Source organism: Notothenia rossii (genome assembly GCF_949606895.1).
Source record: "Notothenia rossii genome assembly, chromosome: 1".
NCBI classification, from domain to species: domain Eukaryota; kingdom Metazoa; phylum Chordata; class Actinopteri; order Perciformes; family Nototheniidae; genus Notothenia; species Notothenia rossii.
The window spans coordinates 18,585,755-18,608,966 of NC_136912.1; the positions used below are offsets into that span (position 1 = coordinate 18,585,755).

The 23,212-nt window shown below is 39.7% G+C and overlaps 1 protein-coding gene across 4 annotated transcripts in view; it reads right to left on the bottom strand.

Moving 5' to 3' along the window:
* LOC307037395 (alpha-1,6-mannosylglycoprotein 6-beta-N-acetylglucosaminyltransferase B-like) overlaps positions 1 to 23,212 on the bottom strand; it is a 108,698-nt gene that overhangs the window by 17,134 nt on the left and 68,352 nt on the right. For all 4 annotated transcript variants that reach the window (XM_079678239.1, XM_079678238.1, XM_079678237.1 and 1 more), the window contains exon 9: positions 606 to 737. In XM_079678239.1, coding sequence (XP_079534365.1) covers positions 606 to 737 — 132 coding nt within the window. The remainder of the gene's footprint in view (positions 1 to 605; positions 738 to 23,212) is intronic.

Here is a 23,212-nt window from a genome sequence, read left to right on the forward strand (position 1 = left end):
CTCTTTCTGTGTTTAATCGCCACCCTGCTGCGGACCGTGAGCCTCCGGAGTGCATACAAAAAAACAGCAATGATATGCTGCCGAAACTCAGTTTGAATAGAGAACGATCCTCAAACCAACTAATGTGCATGAATGTTAAGGTGCATATTTCTCATATGCCTACAAACTCGTGCTACTTGTGATAATTATACTGCTCCTGCTGTGAAGAGTAATCGTGAATGACAGGAGGTGCGGTGCCAGTTTGTGCCGTTCCATTACATCAAAACATGCAAAATCATGTTTGACATATCGCGCATTTTGAGGTCTTTAATGGAAGGAGATGAATGATTAGAAGGAGAAGGCATACACATACAGTATATGTGTGTACGCAGAAGTGCGTTAGTCTGAGAGATAGAGTGTGTTAATTTAAGCTGAATGAGTTACAGACATTTAGACGCCTTGTTACCAGCAATAGTTAATCCCTAAACACATCCAATAAATGTACCTGTCGGCAGGAAATTGCTGACACACACACACACACGCACGCACGCACGCACGCACGCACACACACACACACACACACACACACACACACACACACACAAAAACAATGCACATCCACTAACTTGTGTTTCTTGAGTGACAGCCCCATGTGTTGCTTCATCTGCTGCATGCCATGGTAGTCGGTGTAGATGAGGTCAAAGGGCAGCGGGCCAGTGAGTGGGCAACTGCCTCGGCCTGGAGGCACACCGAGAAACCTGCAACACACACAAATAAAGTACAGAGTTTAGACAAGCGGAGAAAAAAGACCAAGGTTTACTCCAAAAATACTTTCCAGCATATGGACTGCACTTCAGAGCAGCCAAGCATTCATTATAGACTTGGACAAAAAGAAATCATCTGTTTTGTTACAAAAACAATGAAAAGGAGAAGGGGAACTTACAGCAGCTTGGAGTCAAAAAGCATTCATAAACATTTGAAATGGAGAGGCTGAATTTTTTCTTGTTAAATAAACTAAAAATGAAAGGTTTAACTTTATATATGTTTATTATTCCCCCTCTACCACTGGAAGGATAGGACTTTTATTTTGGTTTCATTCGTGATTTTTCTATCAGTTCTGATTTTTTTTTCTTAGCAAGGTGATATATTTTTTATTATGTTTTTACATAATGCTGGAAGTAACACGAGTACACTACCAGTCTTATATTTCATCCCTGGGCATCAGCCACAACTATGATAAAGAGTAGCAGAGTTCAGTTGAGCACACTGCAGATAATAAGCAAGGGAGGAAGCCTACAGTCCCCATTATCATCATCATTTGTAGTTATTAGGTAAAGGCCACCTTTGCTTTACTGTACTATAGATCATTATTATAACAAGGTCTCAGCAATAAACCTGTAAGGTCTAATGTGCAAGGGTTTTCTGGGAAGTTGAGATGTACGTAGTGATAAATAGTCATTGTGCTGCATATTTACGAGCTATAATAACTCAGCGATGAGCCTGTTCTTTCTTTCAGGTGCTCTCATACTTTGAAAAATATTGAGTGGGCTATGTTTTAGATGTACTTTTGTGTATACAATTCTACAGTGGGTTGACAATATTGTGATTATCTTTTGCTGCCAATTGCTTTCCAGGATTTTTTTTGGGAGATATCCTACACAGTACAAAACACTGACTTTCAGCATTAGCATTATCTAACCAAAATACAATGGCAGGCATGACATTTTGTATATTCAACTGGAGAAGAGATAGTGCAGATTTTCACATTCCCATCAGCAGAAGAACTGAGAGATTATCACGAGCAGTTATAACTGAGAGAGAAACAGCTCCAGATGCAGAGAATACATCATAAAACATAATCATCAGACATTCCTGTTTGAATGACAGTTAATCTCTAAGTGCAGACAACACAGCAGTGAGGTGTAATAAGAGGAAAAGTGGACAGCACATTTTTCGCATAACCAGAAGAAAACATTTTTAGAATATATGCCGCCCGGATGAAATAAAAGCCCCTAACCCTGTAATGCTCGAGCGTCAAGCAACAGAGCAAAAACCCCAACCTTACAGACTGTAAATATGGCAGCATTAGGCCATATCTACCTTCATACAGAACAGCCTAAAGTGGAATATAAAAATGAACTGTTGTAGTCACACTTGATACAGACCACCAGCATGCCATTAAAGATATTCAGAGTGACTGCATGAAGTAACCCGACAAGGTGATGTGAAATAATGGAATACCCATCACTGTTTACATCTCTGCTTGCTTTGGGAAAACGTTTCTTGTATCAAAGTCAAAAATCGAATTCCCTGGAGTTAAGATACAACAAATAAATTGTGTTTTCACTGAAAGTTAAATTGAAAGTGTGTTTGTTGATCAGATAGAATCATGTGTGTAATGCTGAGTTCAATCAAGGTCAAGCTGGGGAGGCCTTTAGCAAAAATATAATTCAAACAAACAGGATGAAAAGAGCTGAATGCATAATGACCTGGCTGAAATAAACCAGCAGCAACAACAGGTGGTGAATGGAGAGAGACAAAGACAGAGATAACTGAAATTGAAAGTGAACAACTGATGTGATGAGGCTGTGTGTGTGTGTGTGTGTGTGTGTGTTTGTGTGTGTGTGTGTGTGTGTGTGTGTGTGTGTGTGTGTGTGTGTGTGTGTGTGTGTTTGTGTGTGTGTGTGTGAGTGAGTGCACCTATATATTCAAAAGCAGGCCATTGGATCTCACAACAGAGCAGATATACAGTATACACACACAGAGGCACTTATACAGTTAAGCACATGACACACACACACACCCCCCCCCCCCCACACACACACACACACCCCCCCCCCACACACACACACACACACACACACACACACACACACACACACACACACACACACACACACACACACACACACACACACACACACACACACACACACACACACACACACACACACACACACACACACACACACACACACACACACACACACACACACACACACACACACACACATGTTTGATGTACTGTGTCCAGTTTCACATCCTTGTTTGACTCAGTTTCAACGTATTGATCGACTGAGGGCCTCTCTGTTACCGTGCCGACAGACCTGCTATTGGATATCTGACCTGTGAGTGGTCTTCTCGCTCTTACTTAGCTCTTATGTCTGTGACAGTTGAGGCCAAAGGCTAATGGAAACTGTAATGCAATTCTTACCCCTGGTGAGTTTCATCCTGCCATGATAGTTTTACATTGGAGTCCTTTTGGCTGCCCTGCTTGTCTAAAGGCTCGTTGGGTTGAGCTGCTCTGCAGACAGCTGCTAACCACAACAACACAGCAGTAAACACACAATTGAAATTGTGTTAGTACTGTAAGCCTACAACTGAAGTGTCTTTTTGTATACATATGAACTTTTTAGCAGAGCCTTGGTAGCTGAGTGGTTACATGAAAGATAAAAACATTGGGCGTAAGATCGTCGAAAGGATAGGTTTCTATTTTCTTCTATTTTCTTTTCTAATGTGGTATAAATGTAAGTGATGGGGGGCCTAAACAATGTCCTGGTCTTGTTCTTAAAGAATGTGTGAGCCTAGTAGGCCTATAAGTATATTCCCGAAAAGTTTCCAACTTCCACGCCTCTGACATTTCAAACCACAGCGGTTTATAAATTCCCAACTGTAATGTAGCCTGCATCCGAGCATTATACAAGGTAGCCGACATTTGCGGTTCAAAGCCCCGTAACACATTAGGAAATAGCATGATGGGATTTCAAGTGTGCACTCTGCCTGGAGTGCAGTCCCCCTTATTTGTCTAGTTTCCATTAGCGATACCATGCCTCTGTCCTCGTAGATAATGGAGAACTCCCATAGTTAAAGAGTCCATTCAATAAGGACCAATCACATTTTAGAGATGATAAGTGAAAGCAAGCTTCCGACAGTATTATTTGCTACAGAGGTTTTATATGAAAAATATGCCTTAGGTCCTAACACTAGACCCAAGGAAGGTACACTGACGACTCACAAAACTCACTTTTCTTTCTTTCAAATAAAATATTTATTATAGAGCACTGAAGAAAAACACTTTTTCAGGTGCTTAAGAGATGTCACATAGTGGCCTGCTTTTTTGCACAATCATTTTCTACTTAAATATCTATGTGCTAGACTATTTCCTTTAAACTGAAAGCTAAAGGTCAAAGATGAACTCTGTGAAAATAAATAGAGAGGGACACTAAAGATAGAAGTATAAAAAGGAAGAAAAGGTCTAAGAAGAGAATAATGTACGGCCTCTACACCTTGACCTCACAGACTTCTTAATAACAAAACACCTTCAGTCAATGTAAGCTCAATGTATTCAATGCAAATACTGTAGTCTCATTATTTTTGTATTTAACACTGTTTTAATTGTAATGTTTTTTGCTATTTAAGTCACAAAGATTTTTTTGACACCTTTTGCATAACGGAGATACCGAATTATTAGGAATATAATAATATAACAGATTTCCACATCAAGGGTTGTAGTGTCATAACAGAATCATTTTTGCTTGTTTTAACTACCACATCATATTCTGTCTTAACAACAGTTTTGGTAATGTGACAAAACAGGGTTTTTTGTCTATGTTAATGCATTGATGTATCAGCAGCCTTGACAATGCTACAGTTTAACTCAATATTAGACGCATAGGTCAGACATATTGTCAGTTTATCAATGCCCCAAGACTGAAGAAAATCCAATAAGGAGAAGATGTAGAGGCTGTTTGCTTCGGGTTGGCTTTGTTATATCAATACCAGGCTGAATTAATTTTTCATACTAAATTAAATGAATGTATATACCCATGAATGTTTTGTATCACTAACATATACACACACTCAGCATTATTATGAAAGCTTTCAGAAAAATCTGTAATCCACAATGATTGCAGCAACTTCTCTGGTTATTCATTGCGGAAAGCTAGCAAAACCATATGGTCAATCAATTTTCATTGTGCAGCGCTGCAGCTCAGTCAGGCCTTTTGTTTGCCTGCAGATGTCCATCAGTCACCGTGTGTGTCGGACAATTATGTTATAATAGTGAATGGAGGGAGAATTCGGCCAGTGAGGAAGGGCTTGTTATATGCATGAATGCTTACTGGGATTCAAAAAAGAATCAAAGAAAACAAAAAGAAAGGAAGACAGGAAACAAAGAAAGAAACAGGGACTGAAATCGACCAACAGGTCAGAAAAGAGCAGCGTGGCAGCATTCAAGCAGCAGCTGGTCTAGTTTGGCTCTCTCTTTTGTTACAGTAATGAATGTTGAAGGACAATTGTTGCTGATGAAAATACATACCTGAATACCTGATCTCTAAATCTCTAAACAAAGCTCTGCTGAACCAGCTGTCCATTACATGCACCCTTTGATAGAAGTCGGTACAGTATTAACAACCTATTCACCCCAGTTTCAGGGCAATTCTATGGCATGACACTAAATGTGGATGTACTGCTAATTACACGCTTTACAAGAGTCAATGTCAGACTTGCTAAACACATATTAAAACAGGTGAAAGCCGTGACAAACATTTTTCGATTTTTTAACATTAAAGCTTAAAGTGAAATATACAGTTGCAGTTAGGCAGAGATGATGATCTGAAAGTATAGCAGGGTCAAATTTAATATAGTTTGAAATTATATACTTAAAATGCTTAATCGAAGAACTGAACATTCAGCAGGCAAGAATCAAATACAGTTTCAGTTAAATGCCTACAGGACAGCATTAAGCACAATATAACATCAGGACATATATATTTAGTTGGATTTTAGCTCAACTTTAGGCCACACAGATGATATAGAGTCATCGCCCCACTGTGCGCATAAACATTATACTGTACATATCACAACTTACTGTGAATGCATTAATGCTGACACACAGAAAATACCATACTATGAGGCTCAAAATAACAAACACACACAAACCTCGCACTCACTTGCAAGCACGCACACACGATGGCAGCCATCCCAGATACTGTACAATTCGAGTGCCATGCAGGGCCACAGAGGAGTGTAATTACCCAGGGTTCTCTTGTCTCCGAGCTGGCATGTAGTCAACGAGCCCTCAGAACACATACTTGTGTTCTGAGGGGTATACATATACAATTGTACCAGTATTGTCATATTCAATTCAATACATATTATATACAAATTGAAAATAAAATAAACATATATATTCAATATGAAACCGCCATAAGCTCAGAAAAATGGTCCGTGCAAGTATGTGAATGCAGATGCTTGAGCTACGAAATCACCTGTCACGTTAAAATCATAACTCAATGCAAGCCTGTGCTGCAGTCACATGACCATAACGATGTTCACACGGAAACAGGACACAGTGTGTTACATCTCCTCCTTACACACTTCATATATTTGCAAAAACAGTTTGAATAACTTTCTTCTCTTTCAATAAATGAGCAATCAATACAATCTCAGTGAAATGCTGTATGTAAGTGTGCATTCTTTGTGTCTTTGATTGTGTGCATGTCTGTGTTACTGGTTTGTTGTTCTGCACATGGTTCTATAGCTATTCCACTCAATAGAAAATTACTCTATTGATCTCCTGAGGAGCAATTTAGCGGGCTGTTATACAATGCGATACGGTGTATAGCTTGTGGAGAGATAATATCTGTCATTTTGCACATAGATCTATTACTATATATGTGTGTGTGGGGAAGGGTGTGTGTGTCTGTCTTGGCCAAGGTGTGCAGAAATGGAGAAATCCTTTCTCAGTTATGCCTGGTTTCTAGTGATTGTATGAGTTGATACATAGGTCTGTTATGCCTCTTTGCCAGGTTTTGTGTGTGAGTGAGTGTGAGTGAGTGTGTGTGTGTGTGTGTGTGTGTGTGTGTGTGTGTGTGTGTGTGTGTGTGTATGTGTGTGTGTGTGTGTGTGTGTGTGTGTGTGTGTGTGTGTGTGTGTGTGTGTGTGTGTGTGTGTGAGTGAGTGTGTGTGTGAGAGTGTGTGTGTGTGTGTGTGTGTGTGTGTGTGTGTGTGTGTGTGTGTGTGTGTGTGTGTGTGTGTGTGTTTGTTTGCAGTACACCAAAGTTGAAGGGTATTTCAATCAGTCTGTCAGCTAAAGTCATCCCCCCTGTCCTGGCTGACAGAGGGTCACGGGGTCATCGGTAACACAACAGTGAAAGCAGCTGAGACTAGCACTGCACAGAATGTGTGTGAATATGTGTGTGTCCTGCCATACAATAAATACATGAAAAAACATAGTGAGGGTAGCTTTGTATTGCATTAGCTAAGTTGTGTCTACGTACATATTTCTCAATTTATTTTATCGAAGGAAAAATTGCACTGGCACAACCATATCTTTTTTGCACCTCAATGTGATGAAAATGTTTTGACATCTAGGGCTAGGCACTTTATTTTAATCACATCTTTGTTTTTACCCTTTTCTTTCCTGACTGAAGCAAGGATAAGCTCTTGACAGAACTTTCACAATCTGTTTTGCAGGACTTAAACAACATGGATAGATCATTTACAACTTCATATTATTGTCCTATTTTACATTGAGGACTGAGATTAATACTCGTAAATATTATGCATACAAAATAAATATGTAAATAACTCCCATTTCCATATTCAAGAGCGGTCATCCTGGTGATGGGTTGAAGTCCTAAAACGAGTATTGAGCTGTGATGATATGCTCAAAAATAGATATGGTATTTATTTATTTAAATTATATTGTTTATAAAAATAATTAAATATATAGGTCCCTCACACCTGTATAGTTAGCCTGATTTGTTTCTCATCTCTGCTGCAATGGTGAACACTTGGACAAGCAACTGGTCCACCATTATGTTAAAAAGGATGTCTTCATCTTATCTGTTGTGACAGAAATGTGTAGGTTACATAGACGGTATAAATACTTGCATTTGTACCATTAGATCTCTTTGTCTCTCTTACTCCTGTAATTGCTGTCCAGAAGCAACACTCAATTAGAAATATTTGAACCATGAACATTTTTCTGACACGCAATGAACGGCATTAGTTCCTTCACAGACCCCCAACCTGGTGTGGAGGGTATGGAGCCATAAAATAACAATATTGGGTTCAGTGATCGATGACTGACAGCCATCTGCGATGGATGAAGGAATTGTTCATCGGCCCAACCCTACTACAAGCAATTTTTAAAGAAGAGCATTGCAAAAATATTGCAATATAAAATATCTTAGTCGTGAATGTCATCAAATATGTTACCTTGGTGTTGCATAAGGTAACATCAAAAGCTTTCTGCCTTGAAACTTAATTTAAAACTTTATCACCGTGACATGATGATACAATTGTGCAACACCAGCTTGATCCTCTTATGTGTGGACCCTGGAGGAAGCTCTTTGCAGCGTAGTGCTTCCATTTAGGAAGACGAGTCTGTTTACATGTCAAGAAGTTACCTCAGTTGTGTGACTGTGTGTGTGTGTGTGTGTGTGTGTGTGTGTGTGTGTGTGTGTGTGTGTGTGTGTGTGTGTGTGTGTGTGTGTGTGTGTGTGTGTGTGTGTGTGTGTGTGTGTGTGTGTGTGTGTGTGTGTGTGTGTGTGTAATTAGCTTCAATTTACAGTTTTTCTCAATTGCTAAACCCACTATTTAGAATCAAAATTCATTTCTTCAAAACAAGAACATAGCCATCTAAACAGAAACACACTTGCCATGACTCTGAATATCTTTTGCAAAATGCACTTACATGACCAAAACTGAAAATACTGGTCACAAAAAAGAATAAGTCGTTCGAAACAGAACAAATTGTCCTCTAATGAGACAAATGTGTTTTCATAACTGAAACTCCGGTCACCATAACAACACATTCTACCATAACAATATACATTTCTTGCAAAGTGCTCTAAGGCACTCAAAACTAAAAATACCCCTTCCAAAACCAGATACCTTCTCCAAAAACAAACATTTGTCAGCTCATTAGAAGACTATTTGAACAGTCATTACTAAGTGGCACACTAAATACTGACTACAATCATCAATACACAAACTTCAAGCTATCGATATTGGAAACTGAACGGAAAACTGACAAGTTGGGAGAAACAAACTTACATATAGGAAAAACAGTGTGTTACTGTAACTATGTCATTGTTTTTATGTCTCATTTTCAGTAGAGCACCGTAACAGAAACAATATATATAGCTTTACTGATCTGCTCTTTGCCGTCTGTCTGGCCACATAGCCTCATCTACGTCACAGCGTATGTCTTCCCTTGCAAGGCAGCGTGGGAAATATCTCCTTGCGTGTCGATACCCCCCTTGACAAACATCTTACTGAAGTGAGGGAGGTCTTTTATAGGATTCTCACTAATTACAATTACTATAGGAAATTCATTGATGTCAGCTGTGAGCAATTCATTTACATGGAAGTGAAGTACTCAATTCACCCCAATACAAAAAAAAACATTTCTCAATGTGCAAAAAGGAAAAGACCACAATTACTGACTGTAAAAATGTTGTATCAGCTATAGCTAATCCTCCCCATATGAACATCTCAAAGAGCTATGCAAGTCATATCAACACTATTATAGCTTTACCGGCACCATTTAAAAAAATATTTTAAGTACAGTCATGCAAATTCTATCATGTAAATGTTTTCAATGTAACATCATTACTGTAAGGTATACAGTACATTCCATGTAGTTACCTTTTTCAATGGGGTGATTGACTGATAACAAGTGTTAATATTTTGCACATCAAGTGTCAATTAGTGTAGCTATGGTCTAAGTTTATGAGGAAGTGTTATCCACTGTGAGAAGATTATTTTTGTTTTGTAGACATGAGTTACACAAAATAATTTTTGATCTTTGTGTAGAGAATTGTAACTTCAGTTAGAGAATTGTGTGATCTGTTTTGCAAAACACTGCTTAGCATCTGCATTTTGTGTGATATCAATGATAAATGGTATACTGTTGTAGAGAAATGGTTTTCTGTTTCGATGGCTGTGCTGTTGGTTTGATGAAAGGAATTTTGATTCTAAATAGTGGGTTTAGCGATTGAGAAAAACTGTAAGAGAAATCCCGCCAAAAACAGTAATAATGTTGCAAAACCAAAATGTTCAGCGCAATAAAGTAATACTTGGGCACACACATACACAATCTCAACACACACATAATCAAACCCTCAAACAGCCATGTAATCATCCGTTTCCATATCCGCCTCTGATTACTCTCGGGATGGTAGTCTGTGTGCGCGTAGGCAAAGATTCTCTTACTTCACAGGCACAAACAAGCATACACACGCACACACATGCTAATACATATTATGTAGCATTCAACACAATCGTTAACCCAAAAAAACCAATATGCACCAAAACACGTATTAATCTACGTCAGTGCTACAAGCAGCTGACAGGCACCAGTTATCAGCCAAGGCAGGGTTTACTAGATAAGGGAGCCGCAAGGCATTATAAACACCAATATACAGAAAGAGAGAGAGATAGAGAGAGAGAGAGAGAGAAGGACAGTGCAGCAGAGGGAAGGATGAATCAAAGATGAAAGAAGGAAAAGGAAAAAATCCAACAGTCCTGTCAGAGATAATACAACTCTCAGAAGAAGAGAGGGAGAATTAGTGAAGCAGGGGGAGGAGGAGAGAGAGAAAGATGGGGAAGCAAGGTGAAAGGAGAAATGACAAGTTAGCCGCAAGGGGCGGGCGTCAGAGAGAAAGAGAGAGAGAGAGAGAGAGAGAGAGAGTGAGAAAGAGAGAGGGCTTTAGGATGAAGTCATAATAAGTTGAAGAAAACACCTTCATGACCTCAAGTGTGGGATTTGGTTTTCGATGAGATGTGTTTTTTTTATTTACTTACAAACACGTATACTGAATCACATACACATTCACACTGCTTCTACACCCTTCCCTAACAAAGCCAGTTCCTGCGTGGTCTCCCAAAACGTCAGGCAGTCCTCCTTTTCTCCCTTTGTCAGCAACTTTAGAGCTATTCCTACTAAATCAAGAAGAATAGGAGTGGGCATTGGCTGTGACAGAAGAAGTTGAGGGAATTGAAAGCACACACACTGACCAAACACATGTGAAAAGGCACAGCACCCACACTGTATATCAAAATGCATATGGTCTGATATGGATGTGTAAATAGATACTTTGGCAGAGACACATATCAATTTGTTTTCGCACATGGTGCATAACACATAAATCCACTTTGCAACCTGCCACCGGTACTCAGGGAGGAACCAAACAGAAGGAGAGTGCCAGTCAAAGATACAGCAAGCAGATGCCTTTCAATCAAGTGAGGAGCGAACACACACATACAGTATGGATGAATGTGTAGGAATAAACACTCACAAATCACAAAGTCAAATGGCTGTGCAGATGCAAGTGAAAAACCAGCACCCCCCCCACACACGCACACACATTGGCACACACACAAAGCATATTCGAGTGAACTCATTAGTATTACCCCGCTGACAGAGTGGAGTGCCAACTGAGAACTAATTTTCACCATGTGTTGTAGGCCATTGACCCTCTGAAGCTGCACTCAGCTGCTTGAATTTAGCTGGAGTACACACCTGAAATCTGACTTTCAAACCAACACTGGCTTTGGAGAAAAACTGTTTTCCAGTGGCAGTCAAACGACAGGAAATAGATCCGCCTCTCACCTGTGCCTCTCAAACTTGGTGAAATAAGCTGCAGTGTTGTTTCCCTAAAAATATTGTCCCTTATATGATTGGAGCAGTGAAGCATAAGTAGTAACCATGTTAAGGAGGACATATTATGCCCATTTTCAGGTTATTTGGATTTTTAAGTTCAATTGGTGGTTTAGATGCTTGTTTATGTTAAATAAGATCTTTTTTTACTCATACTGCCTATGCTGCAGCACTTCTTTTCACCATCTGTCTGAAACCAGAGCCCAGTCTGGTATGGTTGGTTAACTGGCAGGCTCTTCTGTGATTGGTCAACTGCTTAGAGATGTATCAAGAATATTCTGTTCCTCAGCATATCACGTACAATGTATACACAACCACACAATAAGCAATCATCACATAAGTTCAGCGATTTGAAACGTTATAGTTAACGGCCTCAATTCAACATAGCTCCAAGTGAAAGGCACCTTGTACATTTAAGTGGGTCATTTTCTGCTGGGCTGATTTAAGTCGGAAGTAATACTACTATGAAATTACAAAGGTAAGTCTTGATTTTACTTGCAGTGGAAAAGCTGTGGAAAAGCTTTTTTATACATTGATGTTACCAACTGCTAGATAATGGACATGGATAACGGAATATGGACAAGCGGTGCAGAAACACAAAGTCGTTTTTTTCATGAAGCAGAACATTCTGTCTGCAGTGTTTCACAAAAAGCACTGTCAGTGTGTTTTGTGACTGCATTTAAGGTCAGGTGTTACGAAGAAACCTGCACAAACTGGAGAGAAAAAGAGGCTGAGGTTAGACAAAGTGGGAATCAAAGAAAAAGTAAAGGTGATAGAAACGACAGCAATCCATTTAGATTGAGTGAAATCAACCCCTTTCTTTGCTCAGCCTAATTTCAAGGCTGGCTGCACTAAAATGGCCCACATTTCTTCTCAGAGAAGACACATAGATATCAGGTGTACTGACATCAGTTTAAGCCGGCTTTGACAGCCAGTTTCTTTGTGCGCCATTAGGAAGAGGAAACACTGAAAGCATCATTGAACAAAATGTTTTGGGTTCTCGCCTTGACTTTTAACAACTCCAGAGAGGTTTGTGAGGTACAGTATGAAGGCCCAGCTCCAAATGATGCTTGACTTTGCTCACATCAGCTGCACTTTCTTTCAATAAAAGTGGAGATAATAAGGGCTCTTATATAACTAACAAGCACTGTCAAGTTTGCGAAAGGAACATGTGGATAATAGGCTGTTTCTGACCCCAATTTCAGCCATGCTTGGCACAGATGTGATAAATTGGTGTCTCTGGTTTAAATGGCATTTCAATTACTTTAGGTGTTAAAGATACTATTACAGATTTCAAAGGGTTGATGAAGAATAGAGAGATGACACTGACCAAGAACACAGATAAAGCTGTTATGCTTAAAACAAATAAAAGTAAAGTAGAAATAAAACAAGTTGGAAATAGCACCATGTAGTGTACTGTATGTGATCTTCTACCGGGGTTTAGTTTTACAATGCACATAATTGATGATGTAACTATTGATATTTTCCTTTAATGCATGACTGCGTGCTTCCCAACATCAGAATTGATGACTCTGTGCTTGCTCTGTAGGTGCTGCACACCAATTTATCAGCTGCGGTCTTGCACCATTGCACTGAGAACCAATTAAGATCCATTATGATGTTGATAATATTTCAAGCAAAGGACTCATTACTTCTCATAACATGAAAGCGAATTTAGTTCTTTCAGCATCCCGCTAAAATATCTAAGTCGTTCAATCTCATATGCCATCCAACTCAGTTGATAATAACCTTGCCCATATAAATAATAGAATATAAACTATTCCTGATAAACCTCTTGAATAAAAAACCACATCCACTTTAAGGCTTATACAGTGATAGACAAATCAATTTTACAATTATTAGAAAAACCTTTTATCATTTACTTAGGGGGACGAAGGCGGCCGAGACCGCCTGCGACGCCCCAGCCGCAGAGGTGCATCACCCTTACCGTTTTATTAAAGGCCTTCCTTTTTTGCAATTAGAATGCCTCAGTCCAGTATTATGTAATCCTTTTAAAGATTGGCTTCTAGCTTTTTGAAAGGAAATACAAAAAGATCATGTAATTGTTAAAATGTGTGAATGAAAATCTACTTTTATGTTTAAAGCAAATCTGTCTATAAATCACCCTTCAGCTGCGTAGGTGTCTTTTTGCCAATTTTTGTCAGCCATAAAAACAACAAAAGCCTGGTTTACTGAAAAACTGTGGGAAGAAGGCTGTAATTGGTCATAGAGACAGAGTGAAAAGCAAGATGTGTTACTACATGACATTACACATCCTCCAAAGCCTCTTTGTTTTTTTCCTTATTTCCTTTTCTGTCTGCCTCAGGTAACTTCTTGTGAGAAAGAAAGCTAGTTGAGGGAAAGGAGATTGATGAATGGCTGATAGCATTGGTTTTACTGGAGCTCGGCTCAAAGTGTCCCCGGTGCTTGGAGTTCATTCAGGACTAAAACTCTCTTCTTCTGCTTCCATTTCCCGGAAAGAGAAGATTGAAAAGCCCTCAGCCTTGGGTCTGGAATGACTAAACACACATACTTCCTTGCAACACGCACATCACGCCTCTCACACATCCCCTTGTTCCTGTCAGTCTAACTTTTTTTTCACTCCTCACTTTGTTCAGCAAAAGCCAACTGTCTGGGGCCTACAGCTTGTAGAGGGCAGACCCCCCATAGCCTATATTCAACAACGAGCTGGCTAAAAACTATGCAGAAACACAATAAAAACAACTATTTATGGACTACGAGCGAGACAAAAGTGTTATTGTCTGGCATCATGAAAACCACACTTAGGCAGTGGGTATCAAAGTGATATCAAAATAAAAGGTTTGGATTTTCGGCTGACGGATCTTTATTAGGTACATACAACTTTTGTTAACACTTCATTTGATTGCACGGTCAGGAATCAAGTTTCACCAAAGTTACAGAGACTTGACAAGATGTGATGTACCAGCAGACACAGACCCACACATGTAACTATACCAAGTATTGTGCTAAATCAGCTTTAGAAACAGAAGCAGCAACTTGGCCTATTTGTTCCTAGTCCCAGTTGTGTCAGGCAGACCAATTAGAGGTAATGTCAGAGGGAGTTGTAAGTCAAGCAACACCAGTGATGAAAGACAAAGTCACCCATGGGCCACAACTGTTTTTACCCCTCAAACTTTAAATCTGAGACAAGGAAAGAAGGAAGTCATTACCAAGTGTTTGCTGGTGTTGTGTGTGGGTTTGTCTGTAAGGGGTTAGTAAGGGTAGGGGTGATGAAATGCTGTACAAATCTGCGAAGTTGCTAACAAGCATATTGATTTGAGCTTAGAGGGGAACAATGGAGACAAAGCATGAGGGAGCAAGACTGATAGAAAAGGGAACAAATATGAGGAGCCACAAGGCAAGAGAGGAGGAGAGGAGAGCAACGTATCTGAGAGGAGATAGCAGTTGTTTCTGCTAACTCACACACTTTAAGCTGACAAAATGATGCAGACGGAGAGTACTACTAATTTGCATGCTCTAGATTTTAACAAAGAGACCAGCTGACGCTCTATCTCAAATACCAAAAACACACACATATTTATATATATACGCTGTTTTTTCTGATTGATGTAATTGTTTAGCAGCTACACTTCATATATCAGTTTAGGATGTTCATACACCTCAGCAGCTTATCTCGAATAAAGAGACCAGGTACACACTCCCTTCATAACGAAAGGTTTTAAAGAGGATTTGTGTGCATGTGTCTGTGTCTGTGTGTCTGTGTGTTCTCTGGGTTTACTAAGGCAGCTAGTAGCCAGCCTGTGGGAGAGCAGGAAGTGAACCGAGGTCACCGACTCTAGTTTCTCCAAAGGCTACACATTAATGATGAGGGTGAGGGAGTCAGGTTGATGGGTTGGGATGAAGATGGAGGAGGAAGAAACATGGACAAAATAACAAGATGTTAATGGGGAGGGGGTTGTGATTTTTCATGGGAAAACAGAAACCCCTCAGAACAAAAAAGAAGAACAAGACCAAACACTTCAACAAACAGCAACTCCCACAACCACCCACATATTCCCATTCACCTGCTTATTCTGCAGATTGCACAAGTTGTATTTCTCAGAGGAAATGCACACTTTCAAAGCTAGACTTTGTCGAAGCCACACCATTAACTACAATACTATTACAAGTTTTACATCAGACTTTTGGAGGTTGCCACATAAACCATTTCACAAGGCCAGAACACGTTAAGCCAACTCATGTCGACAAACAGATCAAAGAGGGAGAGAGGAAATGTGACCAAAAGCAACTGGAGACAACTGCAAGGCAACACAAAGAAAGCAGAATGCATGAACAGAGAGCAAAATACAGAGAAAAACAAGTGTGCAACTGAGAGAATCTGAGGACCAATCCAATTTGATAAGGCATTACGTAATCTCACTGATAGCTCTTTTTGCATTAATCTCTTGGGTTATGCAAGCCATTTCCATGAGCCAAATCGCCAGACTTATAGCAATGAGCTTATGATGCAAACTAGCTTTAGCTCCTTCACATCAGTCCCTGCTGCAGCGGTATATTCACATACACAGATTCAAAGGAACACATGGCGGCTTTTTCTTACAGTGAAACACTCCCTATCACAAAAAGATAGACTTATAAACTGGCTGATTTTTTTTTACATGAAATAATACATTTTAAATATATATTTATTTTGGTAACCCTATTGAGAAAAAGTCACACAAGGATTTATTTTTTAAATAATCCAGATAATGACTTAGTTAACTGCTGTTCCTTAAGATCCTGAAGGAGGTCAGGGGATTAGCATCTGGGGAAAGAGTGAGATTCCTTTTGTTATTTGATTGGTTTGCTTCAATAACGTCACTGGAAACAGAGGACAGGAAAATACTACTGTAGATGTTGAACTACAATTACTGAAATGACAATTTAGTTGGCAACGTAGAGAGGACGCACATACAAAAACTTTTATAGGACAGATGAAACTTGAGGTGCAAAAGATTTATGTACAGATTGTCTATATAACAATTGTTATCTGTTAATAAGAGTGTTGTAAAAACAGATCTTGGCCTCTACAGACAATTGAACCTTTTTCTTCAGAGCACCGCTAGCAGTTGTTCAGAACAAAAGCACAAGTTGCTAAAGGATTATAGCAACACATATGAGCAGTTTAACTGTAACCCATACCACCAGCAGCTTTAGCTATTAACAGAAATCAGTTGAGTTCAGAGACTCCTGATAGACCAAATAAGAGAGGGACACATGGACTAACTACGGGATTGGAGTGAGTGTTAGATTTTTGTTTAGGGTAAAACCTATCAATATCACTTTCAAGGAGTTGAGGGGGAGTTGAGGTCGTGCAGACCACAAGAGTGCTCCATGTGTCTGTCGAGTGCACACAGGCGTGCACTTTGGGGCCCTTGTAGTGTGACAAAAGGGTAAAATAAAAGGAATTCCATGTTTTTCAAAGGTAACTTTTAGCTTTTCTCTCTAATTACCACGGCAGAATGCTAATCTAAGTTAAAAATAAACCATACAACACCAGAACTAAATCTCCTCACGTTCTTAGTGGAGAATCATTTTTGAATGTGCCTCGCTGCTGTAGCCTTGTATCTGTCGAATCACACTATTATCAGCACATACAGTCACAAGGATAAAATAAATACACTTTTCTTCTTTTCTCTTTCTTTACTATATTGGAAGGGTTGATTGGCTTTAACTCTGTTTTTTCACCTCCACACACAAAAGGCCAGAAGTCAGATCTCCATGGCAACTGGGACTTTACCCTGGGGTTGCAATAAGATTGTGAAACTTGACAACCTTAAGGTAGAAGAACAGATGAGAGGATGTGCCGGAGACAGACACAGCGAGTCAAACAGTGCACAGAAACAGAGCAGGAATTAAAATGCCAAGAGAACTGAGCTTGGGGGGAGCAGACTGGGAGTAATAACTTAAATGGGTTTTACAATCAGGACAAAATCAAGTAAAATAAATTGACTCCAAGGAATAATATTATAATGGCAAAAGTCTAGCTTCCCAAGCTGTTTGCCAAACATGCTCCTTTAGAACATTGCTTGTTTTCCATAACGCTAGGAAAAAGCTAAGACTAAAATATACAAAACAGAACAAAAGTAACAAATTAATCTTTGCACTAATTTGGATGAAGAAAGAAAGGAAACTCCAATGTGATAACCATTAATAAGATCTGATGAGTTTACCATTTGAGCAGTTTTAGACAGCAACCGAGATGATGTTTGATTAGAAAAATGTAAGTACACAAGTAGTTATAGAGAAGGGCCGCACACGTTGTTGTCTTAGCATAGTAAATGATCAGGAAGTTTCAAAAGGCATTAGTTGCACTTTGTTGTGTAGAGACGTCAGTTTCAGAACGTTAATGATCGGACAGAGCCCCCCTTAATCTAACATTATGGGGAGCAAATATCAAGACACCAACGATTGTTGGGAACATAAGAGATATAGGAGATGACAACACAGTAGTTTTATATGTATAGTATAACTCCATGTCAGCCAAAATGCATGACCAACTTTGTTCAACTGGAACGCTCTCTTTTATTGTCTAACTCAGTGGTTCTCAAACTTTTTCGGTAAGGCCCCCCCTTTGGAGAAAAAAAAAAGTTGGGCCCCCCCAACACAAGTCAGGCTCAGTGGCGGCGCCAGAGATTTATTTTGGGGGTGCTGTGGGGTAGCTTGACGTTTCATAGAGGGTGCTCAAACATTTAGGGTTTTCCATTAATGTACCGGGCGCTACAGTGGAATTTTCTACTGCAACACTCCCCACGCAAATACACAGTGTGACAGTTACAATGAAATCTCGATAATCAGCTCACGGCATATAGGTGCAAGCAGGGGTAAAGTGCTATTTTTATAGGTGGTGTGTGGACTTCACATAGGGGGGTCTGGGGGCATGCTCCCCCTTGAAGATTTATTTTTAAATATTGAAGTTAAAAGCATCAATCTGGTGCACTTTGAGAGCAAAAGGAAGAGATCTATGGATACATCTCTCAACACCCATAGGAAACAGAACGGTAAACAGATTTACTTTTTCTTTATGGATATTTTACAAATCAATCCCCTTTTAGCCTTTATTCTTTTTTTACTGTCATATAGTATTTCATACCTGTTTTTCATTTATTCTCTTATTTTTTTATAACTATAATGATCATATAAATGTGTGCCTCGGAAATAATCGTTTACATAATGGTGACCAAAACGTTTGAAACCCACTGAGATAACACTGAGAGAGTCCTTTAGCTCACTGAGTCTCTCAGTCTGACAGGAGAGGACTCTCCTCCACTTTGTTGTTGAAAAAACTCCTTATATCCGTTAGCGTAGCTCGCTAGCACCAGAAGCTAACAACAACGATCTCCGGTACCGGTGCGCTCTCTCTTTCTCGCTCCCGCACGCACACAAAATGGCTCGTTCCACACACACAGAGCCGAGCTTTAATGAAACACAGAGACCCAGACGTAATAGTACTTTGGCATATTATTTTCGAATCAATATTTTTTCTATTTATTTTAATCTTTTTTTTATTTTTTTATAACCATTTTTCCTCCTGGTCTCTCGCTCCCCCCCTGTCATGCCTCTGCGCCCCCAACTTTGGGAACCACTGCTCAAGGCAAAGACCAAGGGAAATGAAAAGTGTGAGAACAAAAAAACGACACACCAACCAAAAACGATTGGACACACTGCATAACCCCTCTCTCTGTTCAAATTACCAGGCAGCTTCGAAAGGCATTAATAATAATAATAAATTACATTTATATAGCGCCTTTCAAGGGACCTAATGTCGCTGTACATGGTGGACAAACAAAACAAACAGACAATCAAAGGGCAAACTAAAAATAAAGGAAGCCGGGGGACCAAGAAAGGGCTAGGGCCCGAAGGCCAGGGGGAATTATACACACATGCATTTCCAAACATTTGGACTACCTATGTTGCAAATGTATTATCTCTTCGATTTACACACGGCATCTATTGCACGTCTGTCCGTCCTGGGAGAGGGATCCCTCCCTCTGTTGCTCTCCCTGAGGTTTCTCCCATTTTTCCCTTTAAACTGTGGGGTTTTCTCCGGAAGTTTTTCCCTGTACGATGTGAGGGTCTAAGGACAGAGGGTGTCGTATTGTCATAATGATATTCTGTACAAACTGTTAAGTCCACTGAGACAAATGTAACATTTGTGATATTGGGCTATATAAATAAACATTGATTTTTTGATTGATTCAACAGGTGTGTTTTTAATGATGATTTGTTAGTTGCACTTTGTTGTGTAGAGACGTCAGTTTCAGAAAGTTAAGTTGATCAGACGGAGCCCCCCTTAATCCAACATGAGGAAGGTGAATGCTGTGTTTTTCCCCCGACTCTATAAGACCATGGGACCAGCAGTTCTGAGTATACAGGCCTCCTAATTCAGTCCAAACTATATAATTTACTCAAGTGACATGATTGGGCCCAGAGGTGCTGACCATCCACCTTCACATTGACTGAGCAGCTCTCAGTGATCTGCACTGACTCTGTAATGTAGAACAACCAGAGCCCTGTCTTTTCTCCTTCTCACTCTAATACATCTCAGGGGCCTTGCCAATCTAATTGGCACCAAATTCAGCTTCTTTTCCATCAAGCTGCTCAGTTAGCCCACATTGTGGAGGAGTGCACACTCAGCAGAGACGGGGAGATGCAAACATCTGTATCAAATTACTGTGTGCTGTTGTGTGTGGGCAGGTGAATGGTGCAAGTGGAATTTCTGCTTTGTGCAGAAATGAAGGGCAGTGTAACATCCAAAACAAAGCATTTATCAGGAAGCCTTCAAAAAAAGAGAACATCTGATGCAAAGGGCCATTATTTGCATATTTGAATAACACAATAAGTCCCAACCAAACCCCAGAGATGCTAACACAGCACTTCACTTTTCTCCCCTCTCCTCCCTAACCCTCCCCCGCCGGATTCTGCACTCATGTTCTCATCACTCTTAGATATGCCACAAAAGGGAGATGATTAATAAAAGGTTTTCTGTAAAACCTTTACATTGAGTGGAGGCTACAACACAATCACAAAAACACAAAACATAGTTTATCATTAGGTCTATTGTTGGTGTTATATATTTAAGTATAATGCATCCTGGCTCCCGATTAAATCAATAGAACATTTTTCCATACATGCTGGTTTATTAACATTCAAGGATATTGTCTGTGGGCCAGAGTTTAATTCAGTCTCCATTTTCTCTGCTCATGCAACTCTAGTGATCACTAAAGTCCATCCCGGTGAAAGTAGTACTGACTGGAAACTACAAATCAGGATGTATGTTATATACAGGAGACCAAATCCTCCCCTCAGTGGCCAATTACAGCTACCTTCTGCTTCCTCCTCTGCAAACTAAAACTCTCAGATGTGGCCATGAAGGCAATGTAACACACATGCACACCAACACACAAGTTGGAGTTGTAGTTGTAGAATAGTGGAAGTTGGATGGACCCTGGGCACTTTTTGTTCAGTTTTGTCCTAATGCTGGTCAGTGTTGCCTTAAGAAAAGCAAATATATGTGTGTCTAAATCTAAGTTTGGACTCAGCTTCCACTAAGCAGCCTTTTTTCTGTGTTGTCTGTGAGACATTTCTTTTTCTGTGCATTCTTGTACATTATTCGGGACAGGACGAACATTCGTGCAGTATGTCCACACACTTTTGGCGATACTGGGAAAACAATTGAGAGTATTACGGGAGGAGAAATACTTTTTTTTTAGACATCATGGGTGTCCTGTAAGAGACCATTTTTGTTAAAAAAATAAATCTGAACTGAAATAGAGCTGTAGTATACTTTGAAGTCACAAATGTCACAAGTTCTGAAGGAATTATTCACCCAAAACAATGTAATAGCACATAGTTTATCTGTCAGAATGTCTATTTGGGTGCACCACACCAGCAGACATGACTTTGTACTTTGGTACAAAAATACATCAACATCAGCCATCATTGTGGAAACATTTCTGATTTGCATCGGAGTGCTATTTTGAGTGAAATGTGGATTTTAAGCTGCGGAAGGTGTTGTCAACTATCGCCCGATACTTTACTGACAAAACAATGACTGCATTTGCTTAATGTGAATATGCAGAAAGCCAATGTGTGAGAGCACAGAGACCCAACATAACAATGCAACACATTGCTTTTTGTTGAGTGAACACCCTCTTTCACAAATAATGTTTCGCCCCTGTGTATTTCACGTTGCTAAGTAAATCAATACTCATGCTTTTCAAATTACGAGTTGTGTGTGTAGCGAAGTCAGAGGCAGAACAAATTGTGGATAAATATGTATTTGAAGCAGAACAAAGCATGTTGCAGATCAGTACGCCACTAAAAGTTAGTTACATTGTATCTTCCTTAAAGCACATTTCTTCCCACACAAATTCATTTGGTTGATGATTTGAAAATAGACCATTTAAAGCACTAAATAACTTTCTATACTATTTTAAATGTAAGGTTTTCTAAACATTATAGTGAGCAAATATCAAGACACCAAAGATTGTGGGGAACATAAGAGATATAGGAGATAACAACACAGTAGTTTTATATTTATAGTATAACTCCATGACAGCCAGAATGCATTACCAACTTTGTTCAACCGAAACGCTCTCTTTTATTGTCTAACTCAAGGCAAAGACCAAGGGAAATGAAAGATGTGAGAACAAAAAAATGACACACAAACCAAAAACGATTGGACACACTGCACAACCCCTCTCTCTGTTCAACTGTGGCAAACCAAGTGGAAAGATTGACATCAGCAGGCAAAGTTGATTCAATTTCTCTCATGTTTTTTAAGGACTAAATCAGGATCCAAATGCATTTTGAAGGAAGATTAGAAAGCTTTCCCAAGTAATCCACAGCTAAAAGTAATTGTTTCCTTCCATGTGGGCTATGTTGACAAAATAATTCTTCACAGTGGTGTTATGCTTCAGAGTCGCCCGGGCTATGATACAGACCCATTTAAAAACGTGGGTCCCGAGACACCCAAGTGATACACCCACAGTAAAAAACGATCCTGACATCCATTCCAAATCTGACAACTAAACTTAGCCTTGTGAGCGTCCCTTCAATCTGTACGCTCATTTATGAGGAATAAAGTTCCCCAAGATTTTCATACTCTCCCCTGCTCCCTGCAGAGGTGTTATACGTCTACACAATGAATTGTATAAGCTGGGGGTCAATATAATACTTCTTCTGTGATTTGTGGGAGTTGTCTCAGACGGTGCACAGTGTAAAGGAGTTCAGCGGGGTCTCTGATGACATCACTGTATTGATCCATGCTCTATATCTGTGTCATCGCCGTGAGTAACGATGGCACAAAGTCTATTGGTCCAGTCAAGGCTGGACATAGACTTAGTCCATCTACTGTGTGATTCAGTTGTATTCTCAAACTCAGAACTATTTATAAGTCCACTCCCTAAAATTATTCATCCATCTCCTGCCTGACAACCTCTGAGATTAATTCAGTCTTGGCCATGAAGTAGATATTGCATAGGCTGGACAGAACAAGCCTGAGGGATCTCTACCAACAGTGTTGATTTACATCCATCC